Genomic DNA, 27,491 nt, shown 5'->3' with positions numbered 1-27,491 from the left:
GGCAAATCCCTTATGACAGGTGAGATCTCATAACTCTGCTGCCATTGACTCTTCGACGTACCTCTAAACGCGGGGCGTATGCTATGTTGATTCGGAGAAACGTGATCGGACTCTACGGGAGGTCACGCCGTGAGAATAATCACAACATCGGGAGAATTCGTGAAGCCAAATACGGAGTTTTGTCGTAGTTCGGTGTTTAACATGGCCTCGGTGTTGGAAGGGAAGATGCTTGGGTATTCAATTGACTGCTGCTAGAGGTGGTTCGGTTGTACCAAGAATGATAATCAATGCATGGTGGGTGAGTGTTGAGTCAACGAGCCACCGACCTACAGCCAGTTAACACAGTCATGCAATGTGCCACGACAGTCGACTGCCTAGTACTTCAATTCCACATTAAGTCAAGCAGAAACCTCAGGAGTCTAGCATGATACTACAAAGATCCAATTCAAACTCATGAGTAGTAAAACCTGAGAGGCAAAAAAGGAACATATTCCATGAGACGATCTTCAGGGTAACCAGCCCAGCAGGGCCAATGGAATTGTGTGACATAGGCTAATGGGATTAACTTTTGAGCTGGACCCCAGCAACCAGTGGCTAATGACCCCGCACCTCCAAAAACCACACCTAACTGACCCCGCCAATTCAGTGTTCATCCTCCTGTATCGCTTCTGAGGCTCACGCTCGGCACAGTTGAGCTTTTTTGCCGCATGCGCTAACCTGTCCCTAGCTCACCACTTGTACCTCTGTGAGTCTGTGGTGGCCGTCTTCGGAACCCGTAGGCCAAAAAAAGGGAAAATTTTCTTTGGGCAAGAGGGACCTCTCTGGAGAGCTACTTCTACTTCTACCTGGATCCTCCCACATGCTTTTAACTCTCTTCCCTTCCTCCTCCTTCACCAAGTCAATCATCAATCTTAAGAGAGACATCCCACCTGTTTCTTTTCTCGCACTCACCAACAACCTTAACAATGTCTCCCACAAACGCCGAGTATGCGCTCTCTCAGTCGCACAAGGAGGTGAGCTACCCTCCCCCCGCCATTGCCCCTCGTTCCATTATCGAGGGTATACAAGATCCATTGACTCACACTCCTCTAGATGCTCGAGAAGTCTCTCCTCGACTCCGACCCTGAGGTCGCCTCCATCATGGTATGTCATACTCAATTGAGTACCTTGGCCATTTCCAGTCAACAATGACTTACGTCCGCTGCAGAAGGATGAGATCAAGCGTCAGCGCGAGTCCATTATCCTCATCGCCTCCGAGAACATCACCTCCCGCGCTGTCTTCGATGCCCTTGGTTCCCCCATGTCCAACAAGTACTCTGAGGGTTACCCCGGTGCTCGTTACTACGGTGGCAACCAGCACATCGACCAGATCGAGCGTCTCTGCCAGCAGCGTGCTCTTGAGGCTTTCCACCTCGACTCCGAGAAGTGGGGTGTCAACGTCCAGTGCCTCTCTGGATCCCCTGCCAACCTCCAGGTCTACCAGGCTATCATGCCTGTCCACGGTCGTCTCATGGGTCTCGACCTTCCCCATGGTGGCCATCTGAGCCACGGTTACCAGACTCCCCAGAAGAAGTGAGTTCGCCAACAGTTCAGTTCTGTTACGCCTGTGGCAATATGCTAATCATACAAAAGGATCTCTGCAATCTCTACTTACTTTGAGACCATGCCTTACCGTGTCGACCTTGACACCGGCATCATTGACTATGATACTCTCCAGAAGAACGCCATCCTCTTCCGCCCCAAGGTCCTTGTTGCCGGTACCTCTGCTTACTGCCGTCTCATTGACTACGAGCGCATGCGCAAGATCGCCGACTCCGTTGGTGCCTACCTTGTTGTCGATATGGCTCACATCTCCGGTCTCATTGCTGCCGAGGTCATCCCCACTCCCTTCAAGTACGCCGACATTGTCACAACCACCACCCACAAGTCTCTCCGTGGTCCCCGTGGTGCTATGATCTTCTTCCGCAAGGGCGTCCGCTCCGTCGATGCCAAGACCGGTAAGGAGACGCTCTACGACCTCGAGAACCCTATCAACTTCTCCGTTTTCCCCGGTCACCAGGGTGGTCCTCACAACCACACCATCACTGCTCTGGCTGTTGCCCTGAAGCAGGCTGCCAGCCCCGACTTCAAGGCCTACCAGGAGAAGGTTATTTCCAACGCCAAGACCCTGGAGAACACTTTCAAGACTCTCGGCCACAAGCTCGTGTCTGACGGCACTGACAGCCACATGGTCCTCGTCGACCTCCGCCAGCACAACCTGGACGGTGCCCGTGTTGAGGCCGTCCTTGAGCAGATCAACATTGCTTGCAACAAGAACTCCATCCCCGGTGACAAGTCTGCTCTCACCCCTTGCGGTATCCGTATTGGTACCCCCGCCATGACTTCTCGTGGCTTCGGAGAGAAGGAGTTCGAGCGTGTCGGCAAGTACATTGATGAGGCTATCAAGATCTGCAAGGAGGAGCAGGCTGCTCTCCCCAAGGAGGCCAACAAGCTCAAGGACTTCAAGGCTCGCGTCGCCAGCGGTGAGGTCCAGAAGATCAACGACCTCAAGAAGGAGATTGCCTCTTGGTGCAATGACTTCCCTCTTCCCGTTGAGGGCTGGCGTCTGGATGCCGGCATCTAAGATGCTGGAGACATGATTGCTCCCCCAAAGGTCATCCATCTCTCAACATGATGTGATGCCTTTACTCTCCAACACGCATTTAACATGGATGAGGCAAATGGCGAAACGTTCAACAAGCATGCATTTCATCACGGCGCAGATACCTAGTTTGTTTTTTTGGTCAGGGCTTTTTTTCAGGTCGGGATATATAAGCATCCTTCAACACAAGATGGAATCGCTGGAAAAAAGGTAGTGGGAGTTGGGTTATGTTTATGATATCTGAGACGGTTATTCCCTCTCTCTAGCTGTTTTGTCACTCTACCCACTGGGATGGAATCAAGATCAGTTGGAAATGCACTCCACAATGAATAGCACACAGCTAAATAAATTCAATGGCTGAAGCAAAGGACTCCTCGTCTTATCTGATTCGTGAAAGTGTTCCGACTTGATAACAGTGATAGTTTCCAATTGAGATCTCTGTCTTGACCCCCTTAGTTCGCCGTTAGCAAAACTGGTAACTTCATATGCAAGCTGTGAGATGTGGGCTAGCAAGGTAAGAGCACATTGAGGTATTTGAAAATGACCAAGAGAAAGGTCAGAGGCTCGTCATCCATTATATACAAATTGCAACTGCTGACACATCGTTTGTCTGCTCAACATCACAACATTGGTAGCTTGCCTTCATGTTCAATCATCGCTTATTCCTTTATTTGCTGCTTCTCAACCGCATATCCCATTCGGCCCTGGATCCAAGGCTTTCCATCTCATGAAACAATTGCTTAACCATTTCGCCACCAGTCCATCCATCCAGGTCCTTTCTAAGAAAGAGAAAATAGACAACGAGGTCCGTATATCATAAACGCAACATCCTGCCATGCACCCCGACGTACTTGTGCCCATCCTCATTAATCCATCAGGTGTTGACCTTTTCCATACGCCGGCTAGCCATCACGAGTCAACCCACCCACATAATGCCTGCTTTTGTTGTCCGAAGGAAATCACGGCTTGAAAGCCACTCGCGCAACACATCGTGTACGAGTGGTGAAGTTAGGTACAATGGCCTTTCGTCTTCATGAATCGAATAAGCAAGTGCTGTGCCAACCCCAGAGCTCCGAATAGAAACGACCAGTAAAGAAAGAGACAGAAACGCCTTGGATGGATGATTTATTGAGTGGTTGCTCATATGCAAGATAAAAGAATAACGATAAAACCAAAGACCAGCTTCAAAAGCCCATAAAAATGTTTGCCAGGGGTATGTAAAAGGACGTCAATACCAAATGTATGAAAAGTAGTACATGATTTATATGAAAAGTAAGTTGTAAGGCACTGGCACAACAGAGTGAGTGCATGTTTGCGAGAGCGGGCATGGTATGGTGTCTATGGAGGACACCAAACTCTCGAATAGTTTATAGTTGCCTGAGGCGTTGCACGCCACTACGGAGCAATGCTTTCTGGGCTCATCATGCCGACAGTGTCGTCCTTGTCTGTTTGGCTGGCGTTGCCCTGACTATGTATGCTGTCCTGCCTCTCCATGTTTGGAGCCAAAGCAAGAACTGCAGGGTTGGGGGCCGAGCCAGTTGCTGCACTCATGGACTTCTTCTTGCCAGGGGTAGTACCTGGTGCGCCCTTTTCGGGTGATGCCTTTGCATTGGCTTTGGCCTCGGCAGCGGCAGCTTCCATCTTCTTCTTCTTCTTCGCGAGTGCCAATTGCTCCTTAGGAGATCGTTTCTGAGCGGTTACAATCTTTCCACTCGCGCCCAACCGTGGACGAGGTTTCTTTTGCTTGGTAGGCAGGTCTTCGTCCTCCACAAGGGGCTGATCGCCATTAGCGTGCAGCTTAGCCAGGAAGAAGTTCTTGACCAGGCCAATTTGTTCCTGAATGTTCTCCTTAGTGACTGGCTCTGAAGAAGGCAGTGGTTCAAAGAGATCAGTGGCTGCTTCGCCAGTCGTCTGTGTCTGCATCTGGTATTGATTGCGGACTCTAGTTTGCAAAAGATGCAAGGGCACGGAGATCATATCAAGTCCCATCTCCTTATCCAGACCCAAGGCCCGGAAACCAAAGAAATCTTCACCAAGGTCCTCGGCAAAGTCACCACTAACGAACTGCTCACTGCCGTCTTTGAAAGCACCAACCCCATCAGTTCCGGCATCTTGAGCCAGAGCAGGTCGTAATAGGTCAGTGAGATGAAGCTTCATCCGGTCATGTAGAGCATCTAACTTGGTGCTCAAACGATCGAGCTCATCCTTCGCGTACAATTCCAACGAACTGATGTCATGGCCATTCTCGTCCAGGGTGTGGAGGATGACTTCCTCGGGAGTGAACCTGGGTTGAAATTTGGACCCTTGAGCGTGCGCCGGAGATGGCTTCTTTTCTGACTCGTTGTAAACATTAAAAGTACGGCACAGCTTCTGAAAGTAATCTGATGCAACGCTGGTGAAGGCGTCCATGGCTGATGGCTGGAGTTCCTCGAATCCCGTATGGTAGAGGACTTTGGCAATCGAGCGCTTAAGGGCGTTTTGGCATGTTTCGGGGGCCATCACAGGACCGTCATCGCTGATGAAATGAGGTTCAATATCCTGTTCCACGAAGGGATCCGAGTTTGACTTGGGAAATTGGTTTGTATACACCTATATCAGATTAACAGATTAGTAAATGAGTAGTACCCATCATGGTTTTGACATACCTGTGTTTGAACTTGCATCTGCTTGATGACCGAGATCCTGGTTGCAAGTTTCCTTGTCTCTTGAATCTGATGTATATTCTCATCCATCTTCTTCGTCAGACGACTTGTTGGTGCTGTAAATGACCCAGGCGGCACCAGGCGTAGAAACTCCTCGTGCTGGTTGATAACTTTCCCTTCTCCATCTTCGACCCACTGAAGTTTGGGGTGAATATCCGGTATGTTGCTCAACGTATCATAGTAGTCGGGTATCACCTTAGCCTCTTCTTCCTCAATTTCCTCAGCCAGAGTCTCGGTTGGCTTTGTTGCCGAATCTGCAGAGGCCACAGCTGTAGAATTTGCTTGAGAATGAGTAATGATACCTTCTGCCTCTGCCTCCCTTTGTCGCTTGAGGAATCGACGCATACCAGCCTTGGAGCGAACGAGTGCAGGGGCTTCGGTGTTGAACTTGTTGTCCTTGAAAAGCTGAAACCGCTCCTTGGCAACCAGAGCTCGATCCTTCTTAGTAGTTTGCTTCCATACTTTGTACTCTTCATCCTCAAAGGCCTGCTCGGCAGCTTCACCAAACGCTGAGTTCAGTGCCAGGCCATTGATACTTGGCCCATCAATGTCCATAGCATCGGCGTTACTCCCCATTCCGGAATGGCCGTTAAGTCCGCTTGGTGTGAGGGAACCGGCAATCGGTGGAGTGGCAAAGCCATTGCTGCCGTCAACCTCTGAGCCTTCTCGGACTTTTCCCAGAAGCCCATTTACTTGAAGAATGGGCTTCTGATCTATTGCTGGTGTGTCCTCTTTCTGATCGTTTGGGGCCTTTCGTGCCTTGCTTGTCCCCTTTGCACCAGCTTTGCGACCTCGTGAAGACATAATGGGCTCATCATCGGAATCCTCTCCAGCATCGTCGTCTCCGCCATTCTGTTTTCGCCGTTCTTCTGCCTCAACCTCCGCTCGAGAGCGGATGACAAGGTCTGGTATCAATGGAATAAGTTTCTCTGCTTCCTTTCTCATCCCATTGGCCATGCGTCGTAGAGGGTGATTCATATCTTGGTTGTACCTGAGGCAATTGTCCCAGATCAGGTTAAGATCCACAACAAAATCAGCCTTGGATTTGTAAGTCAGACTTTTCAACTTCTTGGTCATTGTGCCAAGATCCATGGGGTTTTTGATGACTAGAGGTAAATTAGTTTCGTCAGTGGCACGAGACTGTTCGTGGTTTCTCACAATTGTAGTAGTCTGGAGCATCCCTCTTGTTCACTCTTGTCAGAAAAGGAGTGGAATATTCCGTATGCGCCTTGAGTTCTGTCAAGACCTTTTCTAAAGCCTCGTACAATTCCTCCTGGTTCACATTCTCCTCGCTGGCCCATTTACTCCTATTTTTACGGACCTCGTTCATCAAGAGCCTAAGTTCGGCATCAGAGGCGCGAACCTGATCTCGCTTCATGTCGATACGAGCGATGAGATGTTTCAATGTTAGGCTAGAAGCGCCGAGATTGGCACTACTGAGTGAGCCTTGGTTTGGAACAGCACTATGGTTATTAATTGGATGATGGTTGTGATCCATCTCGGCCTGGAGCTGCTTCTCAGAATCTTCAAGTTGTTGTTGTTCTAGCATAGCGGCATGGTCATTCTCCAAGGTATGAAAGATGGTGTGGAAGCTCCTCCGAGCGGCAGCTTCGGTAGCTGTACGAGCTTCCTCAAGTTTTTTGATAGCATCTTCACCATCTTTATCTTTCGACTGTGAGCCATCTTGATCCTTGGATTTGTCACCATGCTTGCTTGGTGATGTCACCGAATGAACAGGTGAGCTCCCTGATTTGGATGGCGACAGTAACGTATTGGCAGGGGCTCCAGCAGAATGAGGTTTTGATGCTGATTGCGAAGGCTCGTCATCTTCTTCTTCGTCATCATCATCGTCGTAGTCGTCCTCATCGATGGTGCGCTTTGCTTTCTTTAAGGGGGGTTCCTTGATTGGCTCGTGGTCGGTCGTGGGAGGGATAATGTTTGCGGAGGGGGGCGGAAAACGTCGTAGCGCAGATATCGCGGGATAATCATAAGAACCATCTTCGGAGAAAAGCAACGCGACCTTGTCCTCGGTCTTGCGATATAAATCCGCAAATAGGGCGCGTCGGTTCTCTTCCTCGATGTCAAGTGGTGCCTCAGGCATCAGCACACTTGGATTATCAATAGGAGTCTGAGTTCGCGCAGGGACATCATCGAGATGCGATACGCTCCTATTACTGTTGGTATGGTGCAAATAGGGAGGTTGCCAGGCGGGCTGGCCGTTGGTGATGGACATGATGGACCCAGGGCGATGATAGCGACAACGGGGCGCGAGTCGCCATGCGCAACAAGATGCGCTCGCGTGCGGCGGGACCGAGGGCGATTGGTAAGCTCAAGACCACATGGAACAAACGAGAGGCATCGGTAGAGATGGCGTATAAAATTTGTTGATTATATGGCAAGCGGAGGGTGGTGTTTTGATGGATCGCGTTCTGCCGTTTTGTCGTCTGTTCAAGAGGTGAGGTTGATGATTTGGGGGGAGCCTTGTCAGGTACCTTTCCCGAAGCGGAGAGTTTTCCCTGAGTGAGCGCGCGCTGGACCGACTCGTGGGGGAATCTCGCGGGGGAGAGTTACGGGTACTAAGGACCTGAAGAGGCTGAGGTTATAGGCGGGTCAGTGTAGGTGATTGCAGAGTTGCCTTGAGTTGTCGAATTCTTCTCTCTACTGAAACTAGGTATTCATCGGTATGCCAATCCCTTTGTTTGCTCGATTGTCCGGTCTTCGGCACACTCCCTTCTCATTGATTATCCACAATGTATTCCGTACCTACAGAGGACCTGTTTCGGCCCCGACGATGCCCAGAACCTCTTTGTCAGCAAATCACGTGCCAGAAGGCAAGTTCTTGAATCATAGGTACTAAGGCAGTATGAATTCTGCCTGCTCCCCTTTAGTTAGTAGGTTTAAGAGGGTTGAAATTCTTGAAGCCAGGCAACGTCTGGAAGTTCAACTTTTATTCATGTCTACCTACTAATCTTCAGGTACCATCGTAAGGAACTCGACACATGCTACCTTATATGAACCGTGATTTTATATCGAGCTCTCTCACCAATGGGTGTATATTACTAGTGACAATGAATATATGCAAACAATGCAATACACATCCTTGTCTCCACAAACCATGAATGAAGAACAGCGCCATCTTTCTAGATTACCCCAGATATTATCTGTAGCCAGTGATACACAAGATCGAGGGGTATGGGGGGCATGCCTGCATCTGTGTTTGTACCTAGCAAGCCTAAAATGGGGCGCCCAATGAAATCACCAAAATCAAACTCTTGGTTGTAGCCTTGCAACCTCCTGAGGCGTGGAGAATGATGGCGTTCCTTGTCGTAGCCTTGTGTCAGTCCTATATTTCTGGTTATCTGTGTAGTTTGCTCAGTCTTTGCATGATCGCACAAAAATTAACAACCTGAAGCCTCATGAACTATCTGGGATCAAAGGTTGAAGGAGTGATCTACTGCAACTCGGCATGAGGCAGCAGGAAAACTTCTGGCTTTAACCTTCGGTGCCAAAACAAATTCGTCTAAAGACCTATAGATTTATGGTAAAACTTCATCTAAGTCTTTTTGTCGCTGATCCTCAGTTTTCTTGTCCACGTTACACTCCTCTTAATCCAATTGGATGGATGATATGACAACCCCCTGTTAAATCAAAGTTCATGCACTGCCACAGTTGCTAGACCAGCCCCGCCACAAGGGCTATCGTCGTCACTCAGCTCCCAACATGGAGGAGAGCTCCACGCTTTCATTTCCTCCAACTGCCTGCCTTACCTACTACTACTACTACTCAGTCAAAGCTCTGAATCCTAGTCTTCTACGTACAACGAATTATTACAACTTGTCAGGCTTTCCTCATAAAAGAACAGCCATTTGTTCCGAACGAGGCGCTACGTTTGGAGAACGGAGCACTCTTATACGAAATTGGAAGTTAGAAGGCTCTGTTAGACTTATCAAACTCAACCCCAGCCACTGGACTCCTCATGATGCGAATACGGCTCCCGGTTGCAGGTACGTCATGGCATTATGTCTTGCCTCAGTGTTGTCAATGAACTGTCGTCCCATTCTGGGATCCATTTTCTGATCTCAAACACATACTCATTGGCCGTGAATCCGACTAATAGCTTACCAGGCGTCTTCCTGCTCCTACTCCTCATTGCCGCCTACGCTGGATTGACTTCAATACAACTTGGTCAATATGTCAACGACAAGGCGTTGCACTTCACCACCTTCTTCGCGCTTACCGTTGTGTTTTACTGGGTTGTTGATACGAATCGAAGACGTGTTATGAATATGACTTTGGTCGTTTGCACAATCGTTCTTGGTGTCGGTTCCGAATTCGTCCAAAGCTTCCTCGATAATGGTCGGGAGTTTGATCTATACGACATTATTGCAAATGTGATAGGAAGTTTATTAGGTATTGGCCTTTGCTCGTGGTACCACAAGCGTATGCTTGAGCGCAAGCGACGTAGACGTTACAGTGCTGTTCCTGGCGAAGAGCAGGGTGATGTTGAGCTTGGAGAAGGCCACGAGTCAGGCGTCATGGAAGGGAGCAGCCGCTCTCAAACATTGGAAGAGGAGGTGGACAACTGGGACGAGAACGAGATCGATGATGACTGGGACGAGGACGAAACACACGAAGCTTCAACCAACACCAAGACGTTGGAAACTAACGCGGACAATGGTGACTTGGGAGATACAAAGAAGCGAATGGACTAACATGACCGATGAGCTTAGCTATGGTCATGTAGAGATGCTATGCCACGACTTATGACTGGATGGCCCCGCACGATTTATGTTCAACTTGATTACATTGTGTTTGATGGCTTGGTGACTTCTTGGTATCAGATGAGCCAAACAAGAATATCCATTATTTTCCCATATTGGAAATGATATCGACGCTGAACTGTCCTAGGAATTATTCCCGCCTTGACCTGTCTCGTTCTGATATGGCTAAATTATACGTCTCATAGATAGTAGACTGTGGAAAAGTCAGCCTCCAGCTATAATAGCAACTGCATGGGGTATGACTAGCCCACGATGGAAGTATTGCTCATAGCCCTTGATTTGTGTTCCTTTCCTCTATCCTGTCGCGCCATCTCATGGGGTTGTTTGGTGGAAGAGATGCAGTCGTGCAAGAAACAGCGACATAATTTAATCTCGGTGAGGGGACCATGCTTGTAAGAAAGTACGGATTTCCAATCTCTGATGTACAGAAATTCCGTTTCTTGACTGACTTTAGTTGGACCTTTGGAGTCAGGATCAGGATCTCCGTCAGAAGTAGATGGGGTTATCACCGGTGCTGATATTTCGGACATAGGCTCTTCTTCAGGATCAGATGAGGCTACTAGTTCCGCTAATGTTGTGGCCACATGACCATCATCGGAAGAAAAGAAGTCTGCTAAATGCGGTGACGCTTTGAGCTTGTAGGGAGTCCAATCTTTTTCCGGTTCCTGGCGGGCGGAACGTGCAGCTGACACTGACTTCTGGGGAAGAGGAAGACCATCTCCAACTGCTCCATGCTGGTTAGGAAGACGGCGAGGACGATGCGCCAGATATGCAGGCTCAGGGCGCGTTCTGCTATGCCACTGCCGTCCGTTCTTATAGGCCATGGGTACTTGCGGCATCTGGTGTCGCTCTTTGGCAAGGCGGTCTGCTATTATTTTGGAATCCTCGGGGCTGTCCATCTTAAGATAATGTGCCCGGTCCCGGGTTTTCCTGTTGAGGAAGCATAAGGTAGCGATCAATCCACTTACTGAGCTTCGAAGACGAACTTTTATTTGAAGACACGCTGGGGCCAATGGAATGTAATAGAGGCAGCGGTTCAGAGGATTTGGCATATGACTTTGAGAGAAGCTGTCTTGATCAGCGAGAAAACAGGGCATTCTAAGTTGAGAGACTCCCGAGGAGGGCTTCGATGTCACTTTATATTTAACAATAGAATGAAAGTACAAGTTGAGTTTCGGGAAACTAAAGTAAACGGTGATGGCTATCCTTGATAGGTAGCTATTTTGTAAACAGGATGACTGCAAAACTTTTGTGAACAAGCTTTGCGATAATCACTTGATGCTAAAGTGAGGACCTCTACATTTTGGCCTGGCCGCATGCCAGGTGAAGATGGCATACAATTTTCGTCGCGATTCGGTCCGAGCTTGATAATACTATTGGATCAGGGGTTTACCATGACTCCTCGTTTCTGCTCGTCACTCAAATTAATGCGTCTTCTTGTGAGAGCTTCTGGTCGAGTATGCACCAGGCGCAGTCCTTGGGCGAGTTAGAGCATACCGAACGTTTTTCTAACAACTCTGATAACTGGGGAAAGTTTTAGCTAAATCCTTGCGCCAGATTTGACTCAGTGTCATGCGACTCTTCGGCTAAGAACCCCCAGCTTGTCGTGTAAGTAATGATGGAGCCTTTATAGGGTTGCGTACTCTCATGAGGTTGATCATTGAAAGGAGGGTAAGGAAACTAGATGTTGGGAAGGGGGAAGCGATTTATATGAACCAATAAGACCAATGTAGCCATCAAGTTCGTAACAGGTACCTATTGTGTTACTTTGGAGAAGAGTACTGAAAATACACTGTGCACTTAAGTTTATTCAATACCTTACTACTAAGGTAAGTATAAGAGGTGGTCACGATACGGGGAATTCGATTTGAAATCCCCACACAGAGCGATTCTAAAGGAGAAAAAAACCAAACGTCAACAATAATCAGTACAAAAGGAATACACCCCTGTTAGGTATTGTTAGACCACCTCAAGATAACCTCAATTACATTGCGAACCTGAGGAGGATACAACCTTAGGGAGGATACAAATGTATCACACCCCTACAGTATACCTTGGTATATGGTGACTGTTGTCGTAAACTGTCTCAGAAAGACTGGAGAAGAAGACTCCCTTCGCAGTTTGGATACGGTACCTATTTTATCATGGAGGTGAGATACAGACAGGTCAAAGTCAAGGTGAGTGCCCCCACCTTCACCGTTGACCGAGCCAGGTGAGACCCCACTGACGAAATGCTCCGAGTCGCAAAACCCGCCCACACCTGACCCCAGCTTCATACAGCTACCTCGTCTCGCCCAAATATCTAAATCAACACTGACAAGATGGCGTCAAAAGGAAAAGAGGCAGTGCAAAGGTAAGAGACCAAAGAAACTCAACCTAACCTCTCATGAAACTGAAGACACAAGCTTACCCCCACATAGTAAAGATGCTACGCCAACAAACCCACGGGGCATCCCCTATGCTCCGTTTGTCGACAAGGTCGAGGACTATGTCTCTACTCGTGACGACGTCGAACCCACTCTACGAAGCTTCCAAGAAATGATATCGTGAGTCAAATTTTGTCGAGAAGCTTTAGGACGACACACGCCCTCAAATGCATGCTCTCTTCAGCTTGCGATGTAGACATTGGCGCTGACTCTAGATGGCGGGGTAGGAAATACCAATTCATGGAGATGAACTTACAGAAGCGAATGGGTGGCCTCAAGGAGAAGATCCCGGATATCCAGAAGACTCTTGACTCGGTCAAGTTTTTGAAATTAAGAAAGGTGTGCACGTACAGCGCGTTCTTGGACAAAGCAGGACTGATGCTTGATGTAGGATGACGACGAGGCGATAGACACGACGTTCGAACTCAACGACACTCTGTACTCGAAGGCGAAGATTCCAGCGACAGAGGAGGTCTACATCTGGCTAGGAGTAACGTCCCCTTATCGCCAAACATGGCAGCAGGAAGCTGACATTCTACAGGCGAATGTGATGCTCTCGTACCCCATAGACGAGGCAGAGACACTATTGAGTTCCAAGCTATCCACGGCAAAGACCAGCTTGTCTAATTGCGAAGAAGACTTGGATTTTCTCCGCGAACAAATTACGGTAAGTTTGAAAGCCTTCGCTACCAGGGTGACCGCCACTGACCATGCCGTAGACAATGGAGGTCGCTATAGCAAGAGTTTACAACTGGGAGGTTGTGCAGAAGCGAAAGGACAAGGTCGAGGAGGAGGCAGAGAAGAAGAAAGGGAAGTCCCAAGGCGAATAATTCAAAAGAAGAGGTCCTTCTGGTATCTGATGTGTCCATGAAATGTTAAACTGCAAAAAGTAGAGTAAAAATGAGAAGAATACCAAACTCTTTGCCAGCAGAGGTTTGTTGTTTTGGTAGACCATGAGAATTAGCAACAGATCTAGCGCACCAAAAGTATCACACGAATTGTTAGGCAGAAGCTTTGCTCCGGAAAAGAATAAAAACACACAAATTCGATAACAACTTTAGAAATCCTGATGTACGGAGGCACAGAAGGCAAGGATTTATGAAGTTATGAAGCTAATAATAAGGGACCTACCTCGTCTTGGTGGAGCACAGGAGCTGAAGTGCTGGGAGCTACCTCGGATTGGCTGTCAATGAGATGAAGATGGGCTGCCCGATACGCCGATAATCTCGATTGGCGCATGCAAATTGTTCCCGCAGATGCAGCTGGAAATCGAACTTCGCAACTTTGTCGACGCCGCCGCAGATATCACAACTTCCGCACTTGATTGCTACGCTATATATAAACTTCTTAGCTGTGTCATAGGCTTTGAAGAAATGGGCGAGAAATGCTGAGAAGTGCAACCCGGGAGCTGAGGCGAGGGTGGCACTTGTCGCAAAACGTGACAACCCAAACCAAGGTGAATATCAAAAGCCGAGTTTTCTTTCGTTTTTACGATGTAAAGCTTACAATTAACTCTTTCAGTACGCTTCGCACCTAAACTCAGCCCAAGCCCGCCGATATGTATCCTCTTTGGACGCACTCGAGACCGCCATAGTCAACGGCCGTCGTCTCGACGACTATCAAAAGCGCCGCAAGAAAGTGCTGCCAAAGCGCTTGTACGATCCGGAGAATGCTTTTAAGTTCTCAGACTTCAGTCAAGACAATGGGCGCGGGCGAATTGAGCGACGGTTGAGGATGCTCAAAGGCTGGGTAGAGCAAAGTCCTGCAGTTCTACTTCGTAAATTTCTTGCTCTGGAACAACCGTCTCGAGAAACGCTTTTAGAAATTGCCGCCATCCGAACTGTGCGTCTTCCGGTTGTCGTGATTCAAATGCACCTTCGACAGCAGGTGGAAGCCGACCCCGAAAACAACCGAGATCTTGCCCAAGCGCTGCCAACCAATTCGGAATGGGAAGCCCTGATGAACACCCTTGAATACAGCGGAAATACAGAGGAGCGACTGAACGAGTACATGAGTATACTTTTCGCCAAAACCGACGAAGACCGATGCCGACTATTCTTGGCAGATATGTCTCCGAAACCCGTCTTCATGCTGAACTATCTGCTAAGATTGGGATCGGGCATTAGCAAAATCTCGACTTTGGACCACCTTTTGGAGTATGTTCAGGAACGGTTACGCGCTACGACCGAGAAGGCTCGCAAGATCTCCTGGGGTAGAGGACGTGCAAGCAGTGAAATGGAAAGATTCACGACAGAAGATTTCATGATCATCATGGAACGACTTGCCTTTCACTGTCGTCGTATAGAAGCAAGGCGCTTGATTGTGCTTGCCGGTATAATGGCGGAATTCATTTTCAACTACAAAATAGGTTCTGCCGAACAGACGTACTGGATGAGATGCAAGTACTTCAATGCCGGCCTGACGGCTATTGCCCGGAATAGCGGATCTGGGCCACAGCATGCGTCTGTACCCTATGCGTATGTCTGGGAGGCTCAACGTACTCTTCTGAGAATGTCTGGCAGTCTCCCGGAAGCCCTTTTGGTCGACAGAAATGCGTTCCGCGCAATCAGAACTGTGCTATCCGGGATGCCAAAGAATAGAGACGAGATCCACAACGCCACACGGTATTCAAAGTCATGGCCGCCGTATCTGCGGCCAGCAGACGGTATGGACGAGGCCATGGAAGCAGAAGAGAGCTGGTCTCGCGTTGTCCGGGCAGGGATGATGATGCAGGAAGCAGGATTCTCCAAACAGGAGACTGACAGCGCATTGGATATTCTGCTAGGCTTAACCCCTAGTGGTACCCCAGCAATTCAGCAGCAGGTCAAAGTAGATCCCGAGCAAGATCTTTCGGTCTGGCAAGCATCAATCATTGCTACCCGCAACGCCCATGAAGCATGGAAGCAGTTCTGCCAACCTCCAAAAGCTGGCATGACTCCTGGGCTGCCAGAATATGCAGCCATGTTCCGGAGATCATTTGCTCGTGATGCTGATCCAGAAAAAGGCACCTTACCGGGAGACAATTCTCTGAGCCATCCTACAAATGAGAACATGAATTTGACGGAACTGGAGAAGCTGCGACAACAGCCCCCGACACCTCAAGAGTTGTATGAGATGATGAAATGCGATGGATTGCTGCCCGATGAACACATTCTTCACATTCTAGTGGCAAATGCCCAAACTCTCCAAGAAGCTCATCGTTATCTGCGAGACGGAAGCACAGATCACCATAACTACGCTCACTTGTTGGTACCCGAACCATCAGCTGACATGCTGAAGGCTATTCCCCTGCCATTGTTCTCAGCGTATGTGGATGTGCTGTCCAAGACAGTGCACCCCAAAGGCAGTAATCTAATACGCGCCATTAGGCTCGCAGAGCTGCGTGTGGGCCGCAGGAACCAGAACTGGCTACCTCATGTCTGGGCACCTATCATGAAGAATGTCGGGCAGCATCATTATGGCCTGAAACTCACCCTGGAGGCACAGCTTCGTCTGATCATACACCTTGTGGATCGTATCGATGCCGTGCAGGGGATGACTCTATTTCTCTTCAACAGATTTGTGAGAACCCTGCGGAAGATTTTGCGAAGAGAGCTACAGGTGCTGGCGAGCGCTGTGGAAGCCAACAACACCAACTTCAACTTACTTGGCGCCCTTTATTCCAGAAACGCCAAGGAACATGGTACCAACACCGAGACAGACACGGAGACAGGGAGCAACTCAGCTCTGCATCTATTTTGTGTTCTTATTTCACGTATGAAAGGCTTCTATCATGCACTCGTTGCCGAGGAACAGGAGAGGCAGCGACCCGAAGCAGAAGAAACTACAGATCTATCCTTTGTGGATATCATGCGATCACGGCGAGATCCCGTGTTGGCGCCCTTTGCTCACGACCTGATGCAGTCGCTGGCGTTTGCAGGGGAGTATAATGAAATGGCTCAGTTGACAATATGGCTCATGACGGAATGGGGCCCTCTACAGTCACAAGAAGACGAGATGATAAACATGGAGGAGTTGCCTCACGACGTGGACATGCTGGAGACTCTTTGTGCGTATCGTGCGTTTGCGGAACCCATGTTGACTGACGAAGTGCGCAATCGCGTACGAGACGTCCGATTCCAGATTGGGATCTGGCAATGGCCAGGTGAGCAGATGGTACAGTCGTATATCCAGGCCAATGCCGTTCACGGACATGAAGAGTTGGGTCGAGTTCTCAAGTGGGCTCGCATCCGAGAGCACAATCGACAGAATAACCTGCTCACCAATGTCGAGGATTTAGACCTGGATGCCATTGAAAACAAGCATGAGACTGCTGAGCACCAGTTTAGCACCCATGGAGAGTGTAGGAAGAGGTCAGTCCTCCGAAGTGGCGAACAAGGATCATTGCTGGGAACCTAGGGTCTTGGTTCAATATAAACCCAAGATTGATGGCGGAGTGTAGACGCGGTGGCGTTTATCGTATATGTATAGAATATTGTACAACATCCATGAAAAAGGCGTCTGTTGGCTGAAACGACGGTAGAAAAAGAAGCAATCAAATTTCGATGTAAAAGGGATCTGTCTATTTAGTAGCTTAAAGGCTAGGAGCTGAGCCACGGTCCATGAATCTGGCTGAATACTTTTCTTTACCCATCTACGCTACTAACGGGCGGCTATCGCCAAATGATGAAGGGCCCGAGACGACGGCTCTGGAGGTCATCTATTCTTAACGCGCCACTCAGGGAGGAAGCATGAAAGGGGAAATGAGAAGGGCTGATCAGGTCTAGACCGCCCAGGCCAACTATGGGTCGACCAAGCCGGAAAAAGCATGATTTCGTGAAGAGAAGAGAAGAGAAGAGAAGAGAAGAGAAGAAAAGAGAAGACCAGGCCAGATTTGCCTATGTATCCATGAAGGCATCACGGAACCCTGTAACAGGCACTAAAAGCCTACAAGGCCGCAGGTCGGTTCAGTGGAGAGGGGACGATTGGCAGCTACTGTAGGTCCCGGCCGCAGTGGAGTCTGTGCCGCCAATAGGAACAGGCCGCGAATAAGCTGTTGAAACAGAGCGCTTAGAGCCAGTCTTTTATAGTACAGCTTGAAAGAGCCGAGACAAGCTTGATTGGCTGAGGGTTTTCGGATATTTTCTTGTAAATGTTTTACATGTAAATTGCTGGGGTATTTGGATTGGGCGCCTGTTGATACTCAGGCGTGGCTGGCGGACAGGGCAGGGCTATTCATGGATGGTTCAAGAGAGAGAGAGAGAGACTCCATGGGCCATGAAAATATGAGATCCGATACGACATGAGACTTGTGTGAGGCGATTCATCGTCTTTTGCTGGCGCTAATTGGACATGAGTGATTCTTAGGGGCAAGCTCTGCATATACATTAACAGAGTGTCACCACCAACTTTGTGTGAATGGTTTCACTCCTAGTACTCTCAGCATACAATACACACTCACTCACTCACTGACTAGCCCTGATCACTTTCGTCTTTTCCTTTTTCTTTTCCTCTTCCTCTTTCTCTTTTTTCCTTTGTCAAGTATTTTCTATCTCTCTCTATTTTGTGTGACTCTCTTTCATACTCAATCTGTTCCTTTCATTCACCCGCTTTGTTCTTATTCTACTGTTCGTCATCTTTGACGCTGCGAACAAGCTCCCTTGTCTTCACTGTTTGTGCGTGCTTCAGCACCAGGAAACTGAACAAGTGGCTCTTTTTCTGTTGTGTTGTGCTGTGTTTTGTTCTGTTTGGAGACAATTCCTAATTACTCTTAATCAGCTTGAAGTTGGGAGGAAGCGATATCGACGAACTCGTACATTATTCTTTTCGTGCAACTATCAAACTATTTCACACGACTTATAACAACTTTGACTCACGAACCGTCGAACGATTTTAAACGAACGGATCTTTTCGATTTCACCAACACGCTCATTCTCTTCAGCAAGCCTATACTACTATCGACATACTCTTCACAATGCGGTGTAATAGATCAAGGCTCGCCGTGGCCTTGTCACTCCTTTTGACTGCTCAGTCCGCGCAGGCTGGCCCTATGTGGACGGGTAGAATGTACGGAGAAACTCATAATGCTTCTGCAACTACTGTTTCTAACTCGGGTGACAGAGAAAAAAGAAACCCTGGCGCTTTTCTTGACGTCAGGATGGAAAATTCACAAGCTCCCACTGCAGCTCACGACGGATACGGGTATGGATCAAATTCGGAGACAAATCGTGAGGATTCATATCTAACAATTTATCACAGTAGTGGCAGTGGAGATCAAACTACGCCTCGTCCTGTCTTTGAGACGCTGAACTCAACACCCGAACCAAATCCTTTGCTCTCGGAAAACCAAGGTGACGACAAGAAGAAGAGCCCTTACTCTGATCTCCCCGAGCCCATCGAGGTTATCCCTGTCCAGCCAACCAGTGATGCCCCTGAGCCGACTAGTGAGGCTCAAGAATCGACCCAAGAGCCTGGAACTAAGCCAACTTTTACGCAGAACCCTTCTGCACCGGTTCTCACAACCTCAATCGTGCCTAAGGACCCTACCACTGTGGTTGAGAAGCCAACCTCGGCTGGACAATCAGACTATGAACCTCCCAAAGATACTTCAGTTGTCTCCGAGACTCACCCAGTTACCAAAGAGGCCCCCACCTCTGGAAACGAGGCACCGACATCCCAACCAGTCAACGATGCTACGACTGTAGTGCCCGAGGTTCCTACGACCGAAGCAGCTCAGAAGCCAGAGAATACAGAGACTCAGAGTCTGTCCTCTACCCTCGATCTTGGTACACTTCGACCTTCAGATGGGGGGAAGACTCAGCCAAGCGCCGTTGAAGAGACCACGGCCCCTGAAGCGCCCTCTGCTCCCGCCACAACAGCCCCAGGAAACGAGCAACCCACCTCTGCTGTTGAAGAAGAAACAACTACCTTTGCGTATCAGCCGACCCCTACTGGTTATCTTACAACCAAGGCACCTTCGGATACAGCTTTCCCGGTCAACCCTAAACACCCTACTCAAGTGTATCCCAAGTCTCCCACGACATCTGAAGGCCCCCTGAAGGAGACTTCAGCCCCTGAGGCGGAGTCTTCTGCGGGTACAACTCAGATTGTGTCTGTAGTTCAACCTGGAGAACCCCAGTCCCAGACGACATCTGATGCACAAAGTCAGCCTGCCCCAACCTCAGATGCTGCTCAACCTGAGACCCAGACCCCAGTCTCCGAACCTGCTCAGCCCAGCAATCCTGCTCCGACCTCTGAAGTTCAACAGTCTTATGTTCCTGTGGAAACCCCTGGTAGTCAGCAGCCTGATACTCCAGCTGCTACTACTGCACCAGCTCAGCCTCAAAACCCGGTTCCTACTTCACAGCCTGCTCAGTCTCAGCCTGGCAATCCAGTTTCAACTGCTCCCTCCCAGCCCCAGAACCCAGCTCCTACTTCGGAACCAGCTCAAGCTCAGCCAGAGACCCCAGTTACATCCCAGGTCCAACAGCCTGAGGCGCCTGCAGTCACTTCAGCAGTTCAGCAGCCAGCTCCAGTCCCTTCCAATGGTCAGCCCCAATATCCTGCACCTGACTCCAATACTCAGCCTGCAGTTCCCGCTGCACCGCCTACCAGCACCGCCCCTGTCTCTGACCCCTCATCCCCTGAGACGACTTCGGCACCCAAGGTAGTCCCCCCTGGAACATCGGCCAACGGCGTTCCAACCATCAACCCTGGTGTTCCCACAGGAACCAGTACCATACCTGCTTCTGCGTATGCCAGCAACGTCGTCGATGCTCGCACATATAACGAGGAATTTGCCAAACTCACACCCGAGTCTTCGTGTATGAAGGGCCAGGCTGCTTGCATTAACGGACAAACCGGTGTATGTGATGACACTGGCAAATTCCAGCTCACACCTTGTAATACCAAAGGCGAGAAGTGCTTCGCTCTTCCTCTGTACAACTTTGAGGGTGGAATCAAGATTGTCTGCGAAGATCCTGCGACTGCTGCTAAAATTCTTGGGGGAACTCCAAGCAGTGGTGAGGACAACAGTGTTCCCGGAAACGGGAATGGAGGCAAGGAGCAGCCTGCAACTACATCAGCCGCCGAGAAGCCCGCGGTTCCCGTGGTTACTGTTACGACCATAGTTACTGTCGATGACGGCGCAACCCCCGAACCGACTGGAGAACCTGCTAAAGACCAACCTTCTCAGCCTGCTCAACAGCCATCGCAGCCACAGCCTGTGCCCGAACAGCCTACCAAACCCGCCCCTGAACAGACAAGCCAGTCAGCTCCTGAGGAGCCTTCTCAATCTCAACCTTTTCCAGAGAAGTCCACTCAGCCTGCCCCTGAGCAACCTAGTCAACCGGCTCAGACGCAGCCAGCCGAGGCACAGCCATCCCAACCATCAGAGGAGAAACCCAGTCAGACAAACCCAGCGGGGCCTTCCAACCCTCAACCAACAAAGGCCTATGAAGATCTACCTCCCACTTCTGCCCCAGTTGCTGAACAAAGTACCACGTCTGTCCCTCTCCCCGGTGGCACAACCTTGACCAAGTCCATCAAGAAGCCTGATGAAGCCAAGCCCACCGGCTCACCAGACGATGATGATAAAAAAGGAAAGGACGGCAACGACAATGGTAAAGATGGCCATGATGGTGATGATGATAATGATGACAAGCCCACATCGGTTGTTCTTATTCCCATTCCCGACAAGCCTACGGATGCCCCGTCTCCTGCTGCGACAGAGGCTAAAGTCGACAATCAAGGCAGCGAAGATGACAAGAAGCCCGCTGCTGGAACACGCACTGGCGACGATGCTCACGCTACAACCATTGTCGTCGATGGCACTCCGACTGTATCGGTCTACTTCACAGTGACAGTCACAGAAAAGGACCAGGCTACCGTCACCGTCACCGAAAAGGAGAAGGAGACTGTGACGCTGGTGATTAGCGCATAGATTCTGGCGTTTTGAATTCCTACAAAAATTTCTTGCTTGTTTATTTTACGAGCTATTTAAACATTGGTGAAGCGATTGGGGCGTATTGTGGTAATGAAGTTGATTTATACAGCACAACGTTGGCACGCGGCCACAACCATTTTAGATTGACAGCAAGATTACCATGATGTTCATAGATCTAAACCTTGAAAAGAAAACCATGATACATGTCTAAAGACTTGGCCCCCGTGGGAATTACTTAATTTCTATTGTTATGCGAAACGTCTTGTCGCCTCTTGATTAAACTGATATATGATAAGAATGCTTGTTGCACCACCAGCCCCTTGTTCGTGCGCTTGGTATCATTTATAATAGATAAACCTCCCCCAAGTCATATCGTCCTGACTTGACTTGACTATTCCTGTACCGTCGTCATCTCCCCATGATGAGATGCGAGCTCTATGTTTGTTTATCATAACCCCTCAAGTCCCGTTCCTGTTCCTTGCCGTGCTTGATCATACACTTGCGCAAAGCAGATTATTATGCACCCGATTGACTCATGACAGGGTAACACTTAAACATCAGCTTCCTCCCAACACAAATATTTGAGAGCTTGCGTGTCATCCCCAAACCGTAAAATTAGGTTGCTGCAGCTATCGAGCCCCAGCCCAACCCAGATGCATTCCCGTCCGCAACTCCGCCAAATCATTGCAGTTAACGCCAGATAAACAGACTCCATTATCACGCCTCAGTCCTCGGAACCCCGATGCTAGTGGTTGGCTTGCGTAGAGTCGGATACCGAGTCATCTATGAATGGATCGCCAACTTCCAGCCTCTTAGCTGCAGGCTCATTGCCCTCTTCATCGACTCCATATTTATCTTGCCATAGTTTCCGCATAACTTGGTAAATGAACATGAATTGAGGACGGCCCTGAACCATGCCAACACGCTGCTCTCGGAGATGGTCGACTGTCTCAAAGATCAGATCCGGACCCTCTGCTGGCTCGTCATACTTCTCAAAGGTGCCCAGTTCTAGCTCGCGCATTAGATGCTCGAGCGTAATGAAAGTGCCGGTTCGGCCAACACCAGCACTGCAATGGATGATTCGCGGGTTCTCGGGCGCGCTCAGCTCGCGAGACTTTTGCATGAGTTCAAAGAAACCATCGAGATCTTCTAGTTCGGGAACCCCAAAGTCAGGCCATCGTCTATACAGAAGGTGCCACACGATTCGGGGCTCTTGTTCATCCTTCAGGTGCATAAGCAGCTTGCGCTTCTCAATAGCGCCGTCAGCAAGTTCCTCGAAAGAATCGTACGTGATCTGGGCCTGCCAGTCATCGTTCCACGCATCGTGTTCGTTCAGAGTCCAGATTGGGTGATCTTGGTTATCGGGGAAGTATTGGTGACATTTGACAACTCCACCCTCTGCCATGGTTGTCAGCTGTACGATAACGGCAGGTGAAGACATTTGCTCCGCAATCATGCGCCAGACATAGTCGATTGATGGCTGCGTTGGTCCTTGCATGGCGATGTATCGCAACGGCTCACGGCTAGGATCGGAAGGCGAGGTAAGAGAGATCTCGGAAGCGTTGACATAGTCAAGTTCATCCTCAGGGACCTGCAGTTTGACTCGGTTATGATTCCAAGGCTTGATGTTGATGTAGCGATCCATCACACCCTTCTCCTGGGTGTCAACCTGCTTGAAAGTTCCCCATTTGAACTCTTCATCCCCCTCATTCTTTGTACCCTCAAGAACTCGGTCTCGTTCCGCCCACGTCAACTCCTGGAATTTAAAATCAACATCTATAAATGTCAGTGCTGACCAATGCGCCACGTCTGGGAGTTGTATACCCTGCATCGAAGATTCCAAAAAGGCAGGAATCCGGGGACCAGACCCCTTTGAATTAGCCAGCGCATCGCCTTCGGCCGTGACGGGTCGACTCTTGACACCGTCGTGGCTCACGACGGCCGGCGGAGGACTGGAAGGCAACTCGACGGGTGGACTGTCGCGCGCTCTCTTTGTGGAGCCGCGCAAACGGAAATTTCGGAATGCGGCCCTCTTTGAGAGCTTGGGTTTTTGTGGTAGGACTTGTTGCCCGTCCTGTTGTTGCGACTGCAAAGTTGCAGCCTGTAACTCGGTACTGGCGATACTATCGACAGTATCACTGCTGGAGCGTTCGACGGAGGTCTGGATCGTGGGGTTCTTGGGTTTGCGCCTGAACTTGGGGATCCTGTCCATGGCGTCGGGGTTGGGTAGAGACAGGTGTGAATATCCCCGGAAGAAGTTGCGCTTGAGGCTGGTGCTCGTCGCGGTTTTCACCAGAGGCTTGAACAACAGCGACAGCCCAAGTATAAGAAGCAAAGGCGACGGAGATTTGGGCGTAAGAAGAGGAATAGCGTCGGGCCCTCTTGGCTGGTGGAGGTCAGGCAGGCAGGGGTCGGATCCGCGTGGTCTTTGGAGGGGCGCAGGCGCAGTCGATGGCGAAATCGTGAGAAGAGGCGAAATATTACAAGGGTTATATGTTGAGAAGCGGAAGAAGTAGAAGTAGAAGTAGAAGAATAGGTAGAGAAGTTGGAGCTGAAGTGAAGAAGAGAGGAGAAGGAGAAGACGTGAGTGGAGTTGATACCGCAAACGGAAAGATTTGGGGTGTAAGAGACAGAGGAAGGAGTAAGGTCAAGCACCTCCTAAGCTACCTACCTACCGAGGTAGTAGGTAGTATCTTAGTCAAGGGGTAAAATAAAGGCAAAAGGTTAAAAATAAAAAGGAGTAAGAGTAAGAGGAAAGGAGACTGATTCTTAGTTGACTGTAATGACTGTAAGAGCAGAACAATTGCGTCTACCTTGGTAGTAGGTAGTCAACCAAATATTCACGAGGACCTCGAAATCGAAAGAGAAGAAAAGAAAAAAAAAGAGCAACGACGGGATGCGACGTGACGTGACGTGACGTGACCAAGAGAGACTTGAAACTCAAACTCAGACGTCAGTCATTCAACGTGGGGAAAGGGAAGAGATTGTTCCAAGAATATCTTATCTTACAGCACAGGCACACGCACGCACGCACTCTGATGTAACTTGACTCCTCTCCTCTCCTGTATCGGGAGTGCTGTACCTTGCCCTGTCTTTGCCTTTAATGAACGATCTGCAAGCGATGGTCTAGTCTCGACGTGATAATTGACAGATTTCATCCATTGTTCGGACACGCGCTCATTGTTTCTGTGCATCAGTCGCCGATCATGCACTCAAATCTAAGTAATCTCAAGGCCAATGTAGAGTCAATAGTTTGCAGGGACTCAAGTGTTGTACCTGGTCTAGTAAAAACTCTTTTTTTTCTTCTTCTTCTCCAACACTGTAAAGTGGCTCATCCCTGTATTATTTTAGCTGCGTGGCGGCTGCTCCGTTGGTTGTCGACGGATTTCTATTTTCGTCTCAAGGCCCATCCCGTCATGTTGGGTTAATGACGTGGAGGATGGGCCTCTTATCCTGGCAATCAGCTCCCTATCAACCACCATTTTTACCCGTGCTCCTCCACGATCTGTGCCTCATTCTGTTCTATTCTCGATTTTGAAATGAATTACTCAGCGGCATTTGCTTGCGTGGCATCGATTTGATCAACATGATCAATCCTCGTGTTGCTCCCCAGTTTCCACTTAAATGGTTCATAATACATACATACGGCACATTGCTTTTCATGAACCTCTGTGTAAGTGGAAGATATCCAAGGGTGTTCATACGAAAATTGCGAACGAATACAATTGTGAATATGTGCCTAAGGAACTGCCAAGCTTGGCCAATCATCACCTTCATTAAATCATAACTGTCATTGCTATTGCTGGAAAAATAACCACTTCAGGCATGTTTCCACAATGTCTCAACTTCGTATCATTCACGTGTTTCTACCTACCTATGTTTCATTCCCAGAAAGTAGTGTGAGCCATTCATATGACCCTTCAGACCAATCTGGGTCTTTCAGGTTAGGTCAGCTGAGCTAATCAGTCAATTAATTGGAAGGAATATGCCCAAGTTGAATTTAACATTTAAAGTCATAACTGAATGATCCCATTCCCAAACGCCCAATCATATCCGTGCGGATACAATCCGTCGATTACATGTTTCTTATGATACAATGAGGCGAGCCTGTTCTTACAAATTGAGTTGTTTGCCCTGCTACTCGCTTCACACGGCAGAGTAGATGCCAGTCACGTACTTGCCACACTCAATCTTTTGTTCCAATGAGACCTTTCGGCCCTTTCCACCTTCCAGACGGATTGTCTTGCGAGGAGTCACAGACAGCCGGTGGAAGTCTGGTGAACCCTCCTTACGAGCATCGGCTGCGCTGTCCAGAGCGGCAATATAAGCTGGAGCGTTCAAGTTGGTTCGTTTTCCGGTGCCAAGCTGATAGTGCTCATTGCCACCCCAGAATACGACGTCTGCTCCCCAGTTGGTCTCGTTCTCGGTCCCTTGACCCGTGACCGAGACTTCGGTGACATTGTCCATGACAGCCGAGCAGTGAGTGGCCCCAACTGACAGAGACTTGAGTTTAATGGGGCTCATCTTGTTGGTTTTCTCGTCAAACTCGAACAGGGATGACAGACCCTTCACCTTGGTCGGCTTGGGCGAGACGTGTGACCATCGACCAGTGCCCAGTGTCCCGTACACTCCTTGGCCGCAAGCCCACAGATCTGTAGTCACAGGAGGAAGCCTTCTCGCTGGCGCAAGAGCCTTTGTGTTGCCAGGAACTGTCGTGGCCTTCGCATCCACAGTGAAGAAAGTATTGTTCCCACCTGCCGCTATGGACGTTACCGTCGGGACAAGCCCAGTGCCCGCGTAAGACAGGTTGGTAGGAATCATTACAGGGGTGTCAGAAACCGAAAGGCCAAAGTCGGTATCGATCCCAAGCTGGCCAAATGAGTTGTCACCAAATCCAAAAATACGTCCAGTTTTATCAAGAACAGCCGAGTGGTAATCGCCAGTTGCAATCTGTGCCACGTCGAATCCCTTTAGAGTTGTGATTTCGTGAGGTTGGTCGTAAGGTCCCTTGGGCCTGTTATGCCAATTCAAACCTGCAATACCCATCTGCCCCTTGGAAGGAAACTCGAGAGCACTAGCAGCAGCAGAGAAGACACGTCCTTTGGAGGTGAGCATGAGACAATGCTCCTGGCCGCTGCTGACGTCCTTCACGGTTTCACCATATGATAGACCAGGTGGTGTCAAATTGCGGAAATGTATGTTCTCTCGGGCACCACCAGATCCCCATATAGACCAGGAGGACTTTTTCTGTTCTTCTTTGAGACCACCCTCTTGATCGTTGCGAGACGCAGGGATAGAATATACATCGCCGTTGCGCGACAGAGCGATGATTCGATCAAGCGAAACATCAATTTTGACAAGATCTTTGCCTGTAAGTGTAGGCACAGGCGAAGGGTCCTGCTGGTTGTAGCCCAAGCCCCATTGAACCAAATCACCCTTCTCAGTGACAGCTGCACCGAAGATAGATGTCAGCTTGAGGTCCCTGAGAACCTTATCATCAAAGTGAGAAATTCTCCGAGGTACTTTGACATATTTCTCATTGGAGTTTGGATCGATGACCTTTCCAACATTGGAGCCCCAGGCATAAACCCCAGGATGCTCCCAACTATTCTTAACTTGGAGATGCTGGGAGCTGATAAGATCTCGGTTCTCTTCTTTGGACTTGACCTTCTTGCGAGGCTTCTCAAACTCGAGTTCAGCCTTAGTAGGAACTTCGTTCTTCTCGACTTCAGCGGGTGATGAAGACTTTCCGGTCAATATGGGATAAAAGTAGGCTCCAGCAGCAGCAAGACCAAAGACGGCTGCAAAACTAATGATTTTACCACTGCGGTTGCGAGGAGGTTGAGAATACTCGCTGCCATGATCGTGGGCGTAGCGAACCCATTGGCGCCGAGATATAGTGAGAGGCTGACGAGCTTGGGAGCGAACAACAGCTCGCCCAAGAGTCGCTCGAGAAACGTTCATTTTGAGAACTCGCTAGCAAAGGGATCCAAGTCAATGCAATTGGTGATATCAGCC

At 49.3% G+C, this 27,491-nt stretch overlaps 9 protein-coding genes across 9 annotated transcripts; 5 read left to right on the top strand and 4 right to left on the bottom strand.

The window, feature by feature from the left end:
* Positions 1-965: 965 nt before the first annotated feature.
* Positions 966-2,623, top strand: FPRO_06231 (putative glycine hydroxymethyltransferase, cytosolic; the record flags this gene model as incomplete). The annotated part of the gene is made up of 4 exons (XM_031228878.1): positions 966-1,013; positions 1,093-1,143; positions 1,208-1,572; positions 1,633-2,623. The coding sequence occupies 4 exons, from the start codon at positions 966-968 to the stop codon at positions 2,621-2,623; spliced, it is 1,455 nt and encodes a 484-aa protein (XP_031079171.1).
* A 1,413-nt stretch (positions 2,624-4,036) lies between these two features.
* Positions 4,037-7,576, bottom strand: FPRO_06232 (uncharacterized protein; the record flags this gene model as incomplete). Its single annotated transcript, XM_031228877.1, has 3 exons — positions 4,037-5,230; positions 5,287-6,449; positions 6,502-7,576. 3 exons carry the CDS (start codon positions 7,574-7,576, stop codon positions 4,037-4,039), a joined length of 3,432 nt encoding a protein of 1,143 aa, XP_031079170.1.
* A 1,746-nt stretch (positions 7,577-9,322) lies between these two features.
* On the top strand, positions 9,323-10,055 carry FPRO_06233 (uncharacterized protein; the record flags this gene model as incomplete). The annotated part of the gene is made up of 2 exons (XM_031228876.1): positions 9,323-9,347; positions 9,469-10,055. The coding sequence occupies 2 exons, from the start codon at positions 9,323-9,325 to the stop codon at positions 10,053-10,055; spliced, it is 612 nt and encodes a 203-aa protein (XP_031079169.1).
* Positions 10,056-10,366: 311 nt separating this feature from the next.
* Positions 10,367-11,023, bottom strand: FPRO_06234 (uncharacterized protein; the record flags this gene model as incomplete). The annotated part of the gene is made up of 1 exon (XM_031228875.1): positions 10,367-11,023. The coding sequence occupies one exon, from the start codon at positions 11,021-11,023 to the stop codon at positions 10,367-10,369; it is 657 nt and encodes a 218-aa protein (XP_031079168.1).
* A 1,422-nt stretch (positions 11,024-12,445) lies between these two features.
* FPRO_06235 (uncharacterized protein) lies at positions 12,446-13,380 on the top strand (the record flags this gene model as incomplete). Its single annotated transcript, XM_031228874.1, has 5 exons — positions 12,446-12,477; positions 12,545-12,670; positions 12,778-12,889; positions 12,942-13,217; positions 13,270-13,380. The coding sequence occupies 5 exons, from the start codon at positions 12,446-12,448 to the stop codon at positions 13,378-13,380; spliced, it is 657 nt and encodes a 218-aa protein (XP_031079167.1).
* Positions 13,381-13,934: 554 nt separating this feature from the next.
* On the top strand, positions 13,935-16,948 carry FPRO_06236 (uncharacterized protein; the record flags this gene model as incomplete). The annotated part of the gene is made up of 2 exons (XM_031228873.1): positions 13,935-14,006; positions 14,072-16,948. 2 exons carry the CDS (start codon positions 13,935-13,937, stop codon positions 16,946-16,948), a joined length of 2,949 nt encoding a protein of 982 aa, XP_031079166.1.
* A 1,555-nt stretch (positions 16,949-18,503) lies between these two features.
* FPRO_06237 (uncharacterized protein) lies at positions 18,504-21,470 on the top strand (the record flags this gene model as incomplete). Its single annotated transcript, XM_031228871.1, has 3 exons — positions 18,504-18,595; positions 18,650-18,730; positions 18,788-21,470. 3 exons carry the CDS (start codon positions 18,504-18,506, stop codon positions 21,468-21,470), a joined length of 2,856 nt encoding a protein of 951 aa, XP_031079165.1.
* A 748-nt stretch (positions 21,471-22,218) lies between these two features.
* FPRO_06238 (uncharacterized protein) lies at positions 22,219-23,685 on the bottom strand (the record flags this gene model as incomplete). Its single annotated transcript, XM_031228870.1, has 2 exons — positions 22,219-23,249; positions 23,298-23,685. 2 exons carry the CDS (start codon positions 23,683-23,685, stop codon positions 22,219-22,221), a joined length of 1,419 nt encoding a protein of 472 aa, XP_031079164.1.
* Positions 23,686-25,619: 1,934 nt separating this feature from the next.
* On the bottom strand, positions 25,620-27,437 carry FPRO_06239 (uncharacterized protein; the record flags this gene model as incomplete). Its single annotated transcript, XM_031228869.1, has 1 exon — positions 25,620-27,437. The coding sequence occupies one exon, from the start codon at positions 27,435-27,437 to the stop codon at positions 25,620-25,622; it is 1,818 nt and encodes a 605-aa protein (XP_031079163.1).
* Positions 27,438-27,491: the final 54 nt, after the last annotated feature.

The sequence above is a fragment of the Fusarium proliferatum genome, assembly GCF_900067095.1.
Source record: "Fusarium proliferatum ET1 genome assembly, contig: FPRO_scaffold003, whole genome shotgun sequence".
Taxonomy (NCBI): Eukaryota; Fungi; Ascomycota; class Sordariomycetes; order Hypocreales; family Nectriaceae; genus Fusarium; species Fusarium proliferatum.
Note: the sequence above shows the minus strand (reverse complement) of the source record. Positions and strands in the feature narration are given on the sequence as shown.